Raw genomic sequence first — 15,000 nt, forward strand, 5'->3', positions numbered from 1 at the left:
TCTCTCTCTCTCTCTCTCTCTCTCTCTCTCTCCTCTCTCTCTCTCTCTCTCTCACACACACACACACACACACACACACACACACACACACACACGTACACACACACACACACACATACACACACACACACACACACACACACACACATACATGTATATGTGTGCAAGAACAACAATATAGCCATCCTCTCAAGGCTCATCAGTGGTTGTGTTTCGCTTGAAAAAAATAAAACTTCTTAATTAACAAAATTTCCTCATTACAGCTTACCCTGGACTCACCACCCCCACCCCCATCCAACCCCTCTCCGCCATCACCACCACAGAGTCCCCCCCCGCTCCCCCACCCTCCCCATCACCTCCCCACCCCACCCCACCCCCACGCACACACACACATGCACACCACATCTCGCCACTTTGCCCACCTTCTTCTCTGTGTTTCTGTCTGTCTGTCTATTCGTCTGTCTATATTTTACTTTGTCTCTTTGTCTCTGTCTCTATGTCTCTCTCTCTGTCTCTCTCTGTCTCTCTCTGTCTCTCTCTCTCTCCCTCTCTCACACACAAACACACACACATACACACACACAGACACACACAGACACACAGACACACAGACACACACACACACACACACACACACACACACACACACACACACACACACACACACAGATGCAGTTTCAAAGACGGAGGCGTCAAAACGTACGGACGGATCCATAAACGCTACACCACATCTGCTTTTAAAAATGTAAATGACACACACACGCGCACACACACACACACACACACACACACACACACACACACACACACACACAAGAGCAGATGCCTGACGCATATTCTAAACCGAACGCGTCCGTCATGGCCTTATAAGCCTGCCATGAATATGTAAAAATGCATATATCCCAAAGGGGGTGTGAGGGGGTATGGGGGGGCGGAGAGGGCGAAAATATTCACAAGAGATAAACGGAGAGACAGACAGAGACAAAATATAAAAAATAAGAATTTTAAAAAAAGACAGAAGAAAATGTTCAATGAAGTTGATACATATTAAGCAGAAAATCGAGCAACCGTGTGGGAAAAGAAACAAAAATAAGATTAAAAAAAAAAAAAGAAAAAAAAAGATAGATAGATAGACTGAGAGAGAAGAAACAGAGAAAATAGAACAACCGGTATACTGACTGGCAGATGGATAGACAAGAGGGACAGGCAGGCAGACAGACAAACACGTAGAGGGACAACAAACAGGCAGACAGGCTGACAGACAAACAGAAAAAAACAACAACAAGAAACTGAACAAAAAAAAAAAAAAAAAAAAAAAAGGATACACTGATAGACTTATAGACAAGCAGATGGCTATCTACAGAGCCAGATACAGATAGATAGATTGACTGACTGATTGATTGACTTTGATTGATTGATTGATTGATTGAGCGATTGATTCCTATGCATCTCCTCTCCACGCACTCTTACCCGAGCTCTCAGAAAGGACCCTTTTTTATACTTTCACACTTCCCTCACCACTCTCCCTGCCCCTTTCCCGTTCTCCTTCTCCACTTCACACACACACACACACACACACACACACACTCCTACTGGAACTCCAACCCCCAATCCCAACCTTTTTTTTTTTTTTTTTTTTTTTTTAACACACTTTCACACCCCACCCCTTACCGCCCTTCCCCTACACCTCCTCTCCACACACATGGAGGATAGTAGTCATTCGGATGAGACGATAAACAGAGATCCCGGGTGCAGCACAGCATGCATGCACTTAGCGCACGTAAAAGAACCCACGGCAACAAAAAGGTTGTCCCTGCTGGCAAAATTCTGTCGAAAAATCCACTTCGATAGGAAATACATCAAAACTGCAGGCAGGAAAAAAAAAAAAAAAGAAAGAAAAAAAATGGGAGGCGCTCTCAGTGTAGCGACGCGCTCTCTCCTGAGGAAGCAGTTCGAATTTCACACAGGGAAATCTGTTGTGACGAAAAAAAAAAAAACAGTAATACAATACACTTCCACCTGAACCCCCACTCCCTACCCAACGCTAGTGCTCTTTAACTGTTTTTGTTGTTGTTGTTTTTTTTGGGTGTGTGTGTGTGTGTGTGTGTGTGTGTGTGTGTGTGTGTGTGTGTGTGTGTGTGTGTGTGGTGCGTGTGTGTTTTCTCCTTACCTTCCACCACATCTCCATTGGGAAAGACCACCACCACCTTGTGGGTCTTGCTGGACATATAAATCCTGGGCCGCTCTCCGCCCGACTGTTCTGCTGGCGAGGCCATGGCCCCGCAGATGTCAGGCTGCCTCGGCAGGGCCTTCTCCGGAGAGTGATCTTGCTCCTGCTGCTGCTGCTGCTGCTGCTGCTGCTTACGATGATGATGATGATAACGATGACGACGATGATTACCACTGGTGATGATACTAATACTATGTAGTTCACACAAGGAAGCCTTCCAGTTTGTGCACGGGGCAAGAGGCTTCCTCATTGACACTTGTGATGATGATCATACAAGCAAGCAGGCTAGGAGAGGTTTAGGGGAGGGTTTTTTTCTTTTCTTTTCTTTCTTCTTTTTTTTTTCTCTCTCTCTCTAAGAACGGAGCTCCTATCGGTCTTCAGCATTGAGGAGGGTCATCACGTTCCACGAAGAAGGAGGCACCCCGGAACTCCCTTTGGTAGTGGTGGTGATGATGATAGTAGAAGAATAAGGAGTGGGTGGGGGGATGGGGGTCATCCAACCTCACTTTGAGGATGTAGCGCTGAGGATGTGATAGTTTGAGTAAAATGAGGGATGGGGAAAATGTTCATATATATATATATATATATATATATATATATATATATATATATATGATATATATATATATATATAATATATATATATATATATATATATATATATATATATATATATATATATATATATATATATGTATGTATGTATGTATGTATACGACGACAGGCTTGACTATTGGCTTCCGTTACGGGATACACTGGTTTACCGCTTTCTCCAAATATGCTTTCTTTCTTTTTGTTTGGTTTAGTTTCTCCAAGAGATCAGTGGCCGATCTCCTGAATTTCATGCCAGTAATGTAAAGGACAAAATCACAAGTGAGTAGCCTTCTTTGACTGAGAGATCGGTTTAACTTGGTAGTCATTAAAATCACATCTGTTATAAACACAAAACAAAAACACCTCTCAATGTATTGATTAATTTCTCCAACGATCTGAAGTTCACTCACACACTAACGGAGGCAGTGTCTTTCATAGGTCCACGACGAAAACGAAAACGACAACGACGACGACGACGACAATAACAATCCCTCAACCCCTACCGCCTTCTGAACGTCCCCACAACTGCTGCTGCTGTTGTTCTGTTTCCTCTGGAACCACTGACACTGGCACCGACTAACGAAACACACGCGGGTGACACAGAGCGACATGGAGAAGAAGAAGAAGAAGGCGCTGAAGAAGAACAATAAGCACACGGAGAAAAAGGAGGAGGAGGAGGAGGAGGAGGAAGAGGAGGTGCACTGAGTCATCACGCTGCTGTGGATGTCAACATCCTCCATGCTGCCTTCCGCAATGTGTAGGACCTTGGTCAGTGCTGTGGATGCCGAGGAGGAGTAGAAGCCGAGGGCGTGGGTGGGTGTGTGTGTGTGTGTGGGGGGGGGGGGGGGGGGGGGGGGAGGATAGGTATTATGATGAAGATAAAGATGATGATTATGACTATGATGATGATGATGATGATGATGCAACTGACGGTGCAAAATTAACACACACACACACACACACACACACACACACACACACACACAGTAAGGCCTAGCTAAGCAGCAGCGGCAGCAGCAGAAAGTCGAAAAGCATTCGCCCCCCCCTCCCTCCAAACGGCTGCCTCATTCCCCCCTCCCCCCCACACCCCCCGGAACCCCCGACCCTCCCCCAGTCCCCCATGATGTAGTGATGCTGGACGCTCACGTGACGGCTGCACGCCACCAAGCCCTACCCTGCCCTACCCTGCCCTGCCCTGCCCTGCATTGCCCTACCCCCGGCCACTCAAAGTGCTCCCACCACGGGCCGCTGAGCCCACCAACCACCCTAGACCTAGACGTCTCGATGGTGGCAACTTGGTTGTTGCTTCTCACCGGGATCAGCGCCAACGGGTTACTAGTTCACCTATATATTATACAGTACACAGACACAGACACACACAGAGAGACACACAGAGAAACACAGAGATCACACACACACACACACACACACACACACACACACACACACACACACACACACACACACACACACACACACACACACACACACACACACACTTCCCAGTCCACCACAGCTGACCAGCTACAAAACGGTTTCTTTTTCTATTGGCAATCCTCGGAAAAGAAAGGTTTTCAAACTCAGAAGCAAAGGTTTGTGAACCACGTTGTATTTTTGTTTTCAGTAATCCACACCCCCTTTCAGAACAAAACAACTAATAAATAGATAAATAAATTAATAAATAGATAAATGAATGAATGAATAAATAAATAAATAAATAAATAAATAAATAGATAATCAAAACGGTCCTGAGAGTCATTGGTTGCGATTTTCAGTCTTCAGTGTTCTGTATAAGGACGTTCGTCTGTTCGCTTTGTGTGTGTGTGTGTGTGTGTGTGTGTGTGTGTGTGTGTAATCTCTGTGTGTCTCTGTGTGTCTCTCTGTGTGTGTCTGTGTCTGTGTACTGTCTGTGTGTGTAGGCCTCTCTGTATGTGTGTGTGTAGGCCCGTGTGTGTGCGAGCGCGTGCGCGCGGCGTGTGTGTGTGTGTTCAGCACATGCACAGACAACCAAACATTGTTATTTACACCTCATTTTTCTCTCCCCCCCCCCCAACCTCTCCGCTCCCCCATCCCCCCACACACCCACCTCACATCTTATTGAATTAGTCATGTTCTTAGGAAGGCTTCGTATCACAAACTGTAAGAAAGACAGAAGAGTAGAAAAGAAAAGAAAAGAAAAGAAAATGAACACGTTTCTCAACTCCTTCATTTGAAGGAAGAAAACCAACGCAAGAAAGAGAGAGAGAAGGAAGGAAAATCCGGTGGAGTGCGCAGCGAATGGCACTGATTAATTCGATCACCGTATTTGGGTAAGAGGATTACAATGTCTGTTTCTAGGTTACAGGCAGGCATTATTAACATAATATGTGCATGTGGATGTGCATGTTTCAAACAAATTTCAAGCACAAAACACTATTTTAGTAAAATACAACTTAACTTAAAAAAACAAAAACAAAAAAAACAATAACAAAAAACCCACCTTTTCTTGGCAAACTACAGTGAATGACAACACAAAATTCTCTTTACGAACAAATTGTTCTAAAGTTATCCTGACATAGTCATATAAAAAATAAAACATAATCCTAACAAACTCATATCAAAAGTCACAACACACACACACACACACACACACACACACACACACACACACACACACACACACACACACTTGACAGAACATAAGTCAAAAAAACAAAAACATTTTCCTGTAGGCCTGCCCTTGACATACAAACCATTGTCAGTTGACAAAACAAGCCACTGACAAATGTCAAAATAAAACAACACATTCTCCTGATGAAATCATGTTAACAACAAGCAAACAAAAACAAAATATATTTCTATCAAAATACGTGTGCAAAAACAACAACAACAACAATAATGATAATAATAATAATAATAATAATAATAATAATAGTAATGTCCCACTTTAGCATCCTGAATTCCTTGAGCTGACTCTGAAGTCTAATTTGAGACATTTCCAACAAGAACAACAACAACAACGTTAACGATAATAATAATAATAATAATAATAATAATAATAGCACACACAAAAATAATTTTGAAAAAAAAAAAAACGCCTTTCGTCATCCGCCATCTTTTCCCTCGTCTTTCCACCGAAACCTCACACAAGCATCAGGAAGATCGGGGACACAGAACGGGCTTCTCCCCGATTCCATGCCACCAGCCTGTTACGACATCTCTCACCCCCCCCCCCCCCCCCTCCACCCTCCCCCTTTCAACTCCCTCTGGACTAATTAACCTCACAACTGAGACTGTAGGCATGGATGGAACCCTTTCCAGCTACGCTTGCGAGGAACTCTGGCGTGTGGATAGCGGAAAGTGGAAAGCGAAAGAATGGAAAGAGAGGGAGGAAGCTGTGGTCTGCCTTTGCCTGTGTATCAATCCGCCATCCACTGTCATCCATACATATAATCTGTTTCGTTTATATATATATATATATATATATATATATATATATATATATATATATATATATATATATATATATATATATATATATATATATATATAACATTATGCATACTGCACTTGTGGGAATCATCGTTCCAATGTGTTGCGCTGTGGTCGTGCTGTGCCTTGTTGGACTGTGTTATCAAGTGTTGTGCTGTGCTGTGTCATGTATTCTATTGTGCCGTATTGTATTGTATTGCATTGTATTGTATTGTATTGTATTGTATTGCATTGCATTGTTAGGCCCAACACTCAGTTTAGATCACATATTGACAAAAGCTCACAGCTGCGCCAACAGCAAAGTGAGAGATGCATGATCAAAGGTTTCTCCATTGCAGTGGAAAGTCATTTACAGCTTAATCGTGTGAAGGACTATGACTCTCAAACTAGGAGGCAAGATTACACTGGCTCTTAGTGCTGCGGCCTTGGGGAGGTTAACTGGCCTTTGGGAACCATCTCAACGCCGACTGTCCTAAAACCCTCTTGGCCGAGAGAGTGAGGATGTAACTTGGGCAAGACACTATCCACTATAATCAAACTCTAGCCCAGATGGTCGGGACAGCAGTTGCCTCCTCTGCTGTTCTGATGGTCATAGTCGAACATGAACTGACAATCATACATATGTGGGAATCATCGTTCCAGCGTGTTGCGCTATAATTGTTGTGTTGTGTTGTGCTGTGTTGTCAGTGTTGTGTCGTGCTGTGTCATGTTGTATTGTATTGTGCTGGATTGTATTGTATTGCATTGACTGCATCGTATTGTATTGCTTTGTATTATATTGTATTGTATTGTCACGTGAATTCACTTCCCTTTTCAGCCTAACCAACCCAAAAGTGTCCCTGTACCATTTGTGCTGGAAGAAGATGAAGTGAAACCACCGAAATAGACAAGAACGTCCAACTCTTGATTCTGAGTTTGGAAAATTCCTTCTAACTCATTTCCAACTCAACTAATTCCTTCTACTCACTGCCAAGCCTTCTTCCCCTTTCCCCGTTTGCCCCAGCCGAAGCACAAACACACATAAACACACACTACTACCGCTAATGATAATGATAGTAATAATGGTAGTAATAACGTACATTCATATAGCGCCTCAGTTTTCTCTCTTAAGAGCTCAGGGCGCATTACGTGAAAGAAAAAGTGACAAATTACAGGAATCATTCGAGTGGTTAAAGCGTTGGACTGTCAAGCTGAGGGTCCCGGGTTCGAATCACGGTGACGGCGCCTGGTGGGTAAAGGGTGGAGATTTTTACGATCTCCCAGGTCAACATATGTGCAGACCTGCTAATGCCTGAACCTCCTTCGTGTGTATATGCAAGCAGAAGATCAAATACGCACGTTAAAGATCCTGTAATCCATGTCAGCGTTCGGTGGGTTATGGAAACAAGAACATACCCAACATGCACACCCCCGAAAACGGAGTATGGCTGCCTACATGGCGGGGTAAAAACGGTCATACACGTAAAAGTCCACTCGTGTGCATACGAGTGAACGCAGAAGAAGAAGAATCATTCAAGACCACTCAATGTCAAAAACCCTCCCTGCCCCGATACACCCAACCCCACTAGCCCCTCTCCCCCACACGCACCCCACTCTCCCTCTCTCAATCATCATGCACCCAAAGTGAAAGTTGACAAGGATGGTGTTGGAGAAGAAGGAAGCTTATTCTTATTCTTGACGCCTATAGTCCAGCCGACCGCACAGGGCCATATCAGGACTGTCAAACCATACAAAATTAATGCTCAACCGCGTCAACACAAAACTGTCACATTAAAAAAATCAACAACAACAACAACAACAAACCACTAAGACAAACCCACAAAACACAGTTCATGACACAGTATCCCAACCATTTACCTCCTTATGGCAAATACGATTAGGCCATGCTGAGGACGCCAGCCATTCCGCTTAATTCATCATCCCCAGATTACAAAAAAATCGTAAAGAAAAACAAACCCAAAACCAATATTTCAAAGCCAAACAAAAAATGCATAAAAAGACCATATAGGCATATAACACTGCAGAATGGGCAGGTAGTGCACATCCCAGTGTTTACATCTCACTACCTAATCGCCAGAGCAAAACAGCACATATAGTACATCATAGACTGCGGAAAAGAGAAAAAAAAGTGTCAAGGCTTGCTTGAAAAAAAGAAAGGGGAATGGACTGGGAAGGCAGAAAAAAGGACACAACAGTGAAGAGAGAAAAAAGGTCAGAAACAAACAGAGTAACAGAAAAGAGGAAATTTCTAGCACAGAATTTCCAGAAGGCGGGTATGCTATTTATACTCTGAAAGACCCCCGGCATCCCCACGGGTGGAAGAAGGAAGCTCAGAGTGCTGCTTACAGACAGGTTTTTTTTGTTGTTTTTTAAAGACGAGTCTGTTTTTTTTTTTTTTTGTTTTTTTTTTTTTTTTTTGGGGGGGGGGGGGGGGGGGGGGGGGTTGTAGTAGTTGTTGTTGCTGTTTTTAGTGCAGAACGAAAGGCAGAGACAGAATCAGATGCATGGATGTTTCTTATTGCCAAACTGACCGCAATGGGGCTCATTAATTTTCAGGGGCTGTCCCAGAGCTCAGCCTCTCAAAAACTACCATTTCTCGTTATCATAGACCAAACGTGCACTCAGTCTTTTGCAACTTCGAATATACTCCCACAAAGTAATATAACTCTGTGAAACATTCGATTTTTACACGATACAAAAAAAACAAGAGAGGCAAGGCCTTCAAGACTCACTTGTGATAAATTACGTCCCCTAGCATTAATTACAGAGTAATTTCCCTTTTTTACTATCTGCACCAAAACGTTTGCAAAATAAATAAAAAAATTCATGCTTAGCAAAAGAAGTTCCTGTTTGAACAAAAAATGATAATAATGACTCCTCTAGTTGTTGTGCCAGAATAAGAGGTCAAAGTGCCAAGTTTAAAGAATACAAAAAAATATAAATATAACAGTAAATGCAGTTTGCATATAATTAGGCTTCTTTTTTTAATTTTTTTGTGCCTGTCCCAGAGGTGCAATATTGTTTTAAACAAGATGACTGGAAAGAACTGAATTTTTTCCTATTTTTATGCCAAATTTGGTGTCAACTGACAAAGTATTTGCAGAGAAAATGTCAATGTTAAAGTTTACCACGGACACACGGACACACACACACACACACACACACACAGACAGCCGAACACCGGGTTAAAACATAGACTCACTTTGTTTAGACAAGTGAGTAAAAAAAAAAAAAAAAAAAAAAAAAAAAAAAACCCTGTCGTTAAAAGCTGTTAGTACACTCCACGAAAAAAAAAAAAGAAGTAAAAAAACTAGTACTGTTCCGTCACCCATATAAAACTAAACGAAGGAAACAAAGAAACAACATGACAACAGCTGATCCCAACAACACAACACGTACCAGAAGCGATCCAGCTCACACACAATTGTCGATATTTTATTCGTCGACATAGCTGCCAAGTGTAGATGATATAAAAGCAGCTGTTAACACTAATATTTCGCAAACCCTGTTCGATTCTCTCCTTGGACAAGAAAAAAAAAGAAGAAGAAGAAGAAGAAAAATCGCTCAGTTCCGGCTATAGATTTGGCCATGTCAGAAGGCGAGGATCTCGAATTTTTCAGTCATCAGTTGTGGCGTGGTGGCCTGGAAAGCGAGTGTCATCTGGTTTTAGTACGGAATGAGGACCGGGATTTGTATCACCCCACTCCACCCCTTCCATCCTCTGTAACCCCTTACTTGACCTTGAGCAGTGGTCTCGATGCTACTCGTTTTTTTTTTTTTTTTTTTTTTTGTTTTTTTTTTTTGGGGGGGGGGGGAGTTGTTTTTTTTGGGGGAGTGCGGGGGGGGGGGGGAGGCGATAAACAGAGGTCCTGTGTGCAGCATTCACTTAGCACACACACACACACACACACACACACACACACACACACACTTAAGAACCCGTGGCACCAAAAGGGCTCTACTTTGTCAGTCATGCAAATAATATATAGCCCACGCAGACAGAAAACACAAATAAACCAACAACTAAATATGAGTAGCCCTGGGTTCACTCTGGCGACGCGCTCTCCACTGGGAAAGAAGCCAGAATTTCAGACAGAGAAATTTGTTGTGACATAAACACGATACGGTATGATACGATACGATACGATGTCATGCGATGCAATACGATACAACACGATACGATACGAAACGATACAACACAATACAAAACAATACACAATGATACACAACAATACCACACAGAAAAATCTAGCTTGCCTTTTGATACCAAGACAATCGCACGTCAATCCTCTGTCCCCCCCACATCCCCCCCCCCGCCCCCGCCGTCCCACCAGTCCCTGTTCCCCCCTCCCCCTTTCCCCCACCCCCAACAAGCTTGCTTAACCCAATTTCTCTTAACAGACAGTATATTATATCACTCACATTTCTCAGTCGTCTCTTAAAAAGAAAACCAAAAAAAAAAAAAAAGTTAGTTCTCTACCCCATTAGGCAGTTACGATTCTCTTTATCTAAATAACCTGTCGATGCAACAAACTACAATCCTCAAAACGCTTTAGGTTTTATTGCTTAACAGCGTAAAGTAAGAAAGAAAGAAAGAAAGAAAAGAAGAGAAAGGAAAAGAAAAGAGAGAAAGAGGGAAATAAATAGAAATGAAGCTGATGCAATCAGGACTCCTGCAAATCGCTTGGAAGGAAAGAAAGAAGGTAAGAAACACAGCTGTTGCCCCCAGTAGCCACATAATCAGTATACTGCTATCGATCTTTTCTTCTTTTTTTTTCCTTCTTAAAAAAAAAAAAAAAAAAAAAAAAAAAAACCACTGGATAGCAGCTGTTGTTGATACATTGCCCCACTAAAACCTGCACAGATAGTCGATTCGTCATGAACATCAGCCGAGTACTGTACTGTTTAACACCAGTTTCCATAGCAGTACTGTTTGCACCTTGGCATGTCATGTACACATGTACACAAGTCACAACCCAGCTGTTGTCATCATGTTCAGTCAAAGGTTACCCAAAAAATACCCCCCCCCCCACACACACACACCCCCCCCCTCCCCCCCCCCCCCCCAAAAAAAAAAAAAGCCAGTAACGACCACTACCTTGCCTGCATTTACAACAACAATACACAAACACACTAGTCTTTGTCGATAGCTGTTCATCATCTATTTCTTACAACGTCACTAGGCCTATCGACAACAACAGAGATCATTGCTTAGTCGCTTTGAGGAAACATACATCATTCATCTTGTGCAAGATGTATTTGATGATAATCATGACAGTGACTACAAAAGCTACGAAACTATCGTGATACTTGTTCTACGTAAATGAATTTATACTTTCGTTTTCAGCGTTTCCGGTTTTTCATTATTTTGTCACTTCCTGTCAATGTTGGACATCTTATTTGGTTGGTTAAAGACGACAATTTAACCAACTAAATAGACTCATTTTCTTCACGAGTCTTCCCAACCACCGAAAGCCTCTTTATTTCTTCGTTTTATTCTTCGCCTTTCTTTTCTTTTGCTGACTGTCCTAACAGACAACTAGTTTACATTCTTAACACCTCATTAACAGAGGAGAAAGACTGCTCATCAATTCATAACTCAATTTTTATTTGGAACAATATCAGCGAGATGATCAGGACTCAAAATCGTCGTGGCTCAGAAAATCCTGTCTGCTGGCAACTATCAATACTTACTTCTCCTAGTTGTCAAATTCCCGGATCTCTGGAAACTGTCAACATTGTTTTTTGTTTTGTTTTTCTGTGGACGTCTTACCACAGAAAAAAGAAAAGATAAAGAAACACCCCGATGTTTCTCGCCGTCAAAGTCCTGTTCCAGAAAGATGTCAATATTTCGTCATCCGTGCTGTTGGAATGGTCTCCATGACAACTGTCAATACTCGATTTCCGTGGCTGTTGAATGAATTCTGGTCTCTGACAACTGTCAATGTCCCATCACTCTAGCTGTTGTTAGTCCTGGCTGGGTCTAGCTGGTCTGTATGAAAGCTGTCGCTACTCTGTCCTTGTAGCTCAGTACCGACATTATTCTCACGACACAATCATTGTATTGAAATTTTAAATCTGAGTCCTCTCTCTGAAAACTGTCACTACTCAAGCCTTATAGCTACCAAAGTCTTCTCTCTGAAAACTGTCACTATACAATCCCTACAGCTATCAAAGTTCTATACATGAAAATTATCGCTACTTGCTATTTTATAGCTACAAAATTACACTCATGTGTCATTACTCGATTTTGTTCAGCGACCAAAGTCCTATCCGTGAAAAAACTGTTACTACTCAATATCTTAAGCTACAACAAAAAATAAGCCGACCCTGTCTTTGAAAGGTGTCACTACTCAATTTTGTCCAGCTACCAAATTCCCATCACTGTGGAAAATTGTCACTACTCAGTATGTAAGACTACAACAGTCCTGTCTCAAAGAACTTACACTGCTCAATCTCAACGGCTGCCAAAGTCATGTTTCAGTGAATTGTCAGTATCCGGTCAGCCTATCTGTCCGCCCTGTCCTAATTAATCCTTATTAATGATTAATTACAGCATTTTGGTTAAGTGAATATATACAATACTTATATATATATATATATATATATATATATATATATATATATATATATATATGATGCACACACACACACACACACACACACACACACGCGCGCGCGCGCACACACATATACATATATATATATATATATATATATATATATATATATATATGAATGTCTTATATGTGATTTGATTCTTTTTGATTAAGTCATGTTTAATGTTTTGTGTTGAGTAATTGTGTACGTTTCTTTTGCCGCACCTGATGTAATTTCTCTTAATGAGATAATGAAGTTCCTTTTATCTTATCTTATGTTATTCCAAAATCAAATCATCCATAGCTACCAAAGTCGTCTCTCTGAAAACTCTCACACCCCACACCCTACTGCTACCTAAGCTCTATCTCTGTAAAAAGAAAAAAAATGTCATTGCTGAGTCTCAAAACTGTCACTATTCAATATTCATAGCTACCACAGCCTTATTACTGAAGAAAGGAAAATGTTACAACATAATCATTATAGGTACCGCAGTCCTATTTCCAAAAAAACCCCAGTGACAAATCATTTCTAACTCACACACACACACACACACACACACACACACACACACACACACACACACACAAACACACACACACACACACAGAGAGAGAGAGAGAGAGAGAGAGAGAGAGAGAGAGAGAGAGAGAGAGAGAGAGAGAGAGAGAGAGGAAAAGCGGTAGACAGGAAGAAAGAAAGAAAGAAAGAAAGAAAGAAAGAAAGTAAGCAGAGAAAACGATAGAGGGAATTCCCCACTGAACGGCTGGCTGAGAAAATGACATCTGTCATAATCCTACTTTTTTCTTTCTTTTTTTTTTCTTTCTTTTTTTTTTATTCGTCCATTTACACAATAAGACAATTCCTTTACAATATGCCATGACGCCCAGGGGCATTCCACTCTCAGTTCCAATTCTAGACAGAGAGAGAGAGAGAGAGAGAGAGAGAGAGAGAGAGTGAGAGGGAGAGACTGGAGAGAGAGAAAAAAGAGAGAGTGTGTATGTGGAGAGAGACAGAGAGAGAGAGAGAGAGAGAGAGAGAGAGAGAGAGAGAGAGAGAGAGAGAGAGAGAGAGAGAGAGAGAATTTATGGTATGCGGAGCTAAATCCGGAATAGCTGCTAACTCTCTCTCTCTCTCTCTCTCTCTCTCTCTCTCTCTCTCTCTCTCTCTCTCTCTCTCTCTCTCTCTCTCTCTCTCTCTCTCTTCTTTTTCTTTTCTTTCTTTTTCATTTCCTTCTTTCCGGCTTGCGAAAATGCAATCGCACTTCATTTCATTTAGACCCAGTTCAGATTTATTTCGTTACGGCAGTTCCCTAACCTCTTTTTCCAATCTTTTTTTTTTTTTTTTTAGTGTAGTTTCATTTTCTATGATTTATTAAAGATTTATCTCTTTTCCTTCTGTCCAGTTATGACTGATTGATTTGCTCATGGAGACCGCTTCAGTCTTCTTCTTAATTAATGGAAGCCATGCTCCTTTGTAGGGGAAGCGCGCGGTTTTGTGTTGAAAATGTTTGAATGATCGGGAAATTAATTTTGACAATAATGATTATGCTAATACTACTACTACTACTACTATTACTACTACTACTACTATTAATACTAATAATAACAATGATAATAATGATAATAATAACGGTAACAGCAGTAGCAGTAAAAGAAAAAAATGCTGCTCAAAAGACAAAGAAGCAAAGCACATACACGAACCTTAGGCATGATATATAGATGTGCATATCTAATTATCTTTCTACCTATCTGTCTATATATATATATATATATATATATATATATATATATATATATATATATATATATATATATATATATATGTGTGTGTGTGTGTGTGTGTGTGTGTGTGTGTGTGTGTGTGTGTGTGTGTGTGCATCTGTGTGTGTGCATCTGTGTGTGTGTGTGTGTGTGTGTGTGTGTGTGTGTGTGTGTGTGTGTTTAACTCGAGCCGACGTGCGGATGTACGTATGGAAACACATCAGTAATGTGCGCGCGCACACAAACACACACACGCGCGCACACACACACACACACACACACACACACACACACACACACACACACACACACACACACACACACAGAGGGGGGGGGAGAGAAAGG

General features: G+C 41.6%; 1 protein-coding gene across 5 annotated transcripts in view; it reads right to left on the bottom strand.

Annotated features, from left to right (window-relative positions):
- The window catches only part of LOC143292901 (dual specificity calcium/calmodulin-dependent 3',5'-cyclic nucleotide phosphodiesterase 1A-like), a 583,953-nt gene that overhangs the window by 127,796 nt on the left and 441,157 nt on the right, over positions 1-15,000 (bottom strand). For 3 of the 5 annotated variants that reach the window (XM_076603618.1, XM_076603593.1, XM_076603584.1), the window contains exon 1: positions 2,171-2,739. The exons of the other annotated variants lie outside the window; for them this stretch is intronic. In XM_076603618.1, coding sequence (XP_076459733.1) covers positions 2,171-2,480 — 310 coding nt within the window. In that variant the 5' untranslated portion in view covers positions 2,481-2,739. Of the gene's footprint in view, positions 1-2,170; positions 2,740-15,000 lie in introns of those variants that run through there. 5 annotated transcript variants of the gene reach the window in all.

The sequence above is a fragment of the Babylonia areolata genome, chromosome 1, assembly GCF_041734735.1.
Source record: "Babylonia areolata isolate BAREFJ2019XMU chromosome 1, ASM4173473v1, whole genome shotgun sequence".
In the NCBI taxonomy this organism is placed as follows: Eukaryota; Metazoa; Mollusca; class Gastropoda; order Neogastropoda; family Buccinidae; genus Babylonia; species Babylonia areolata.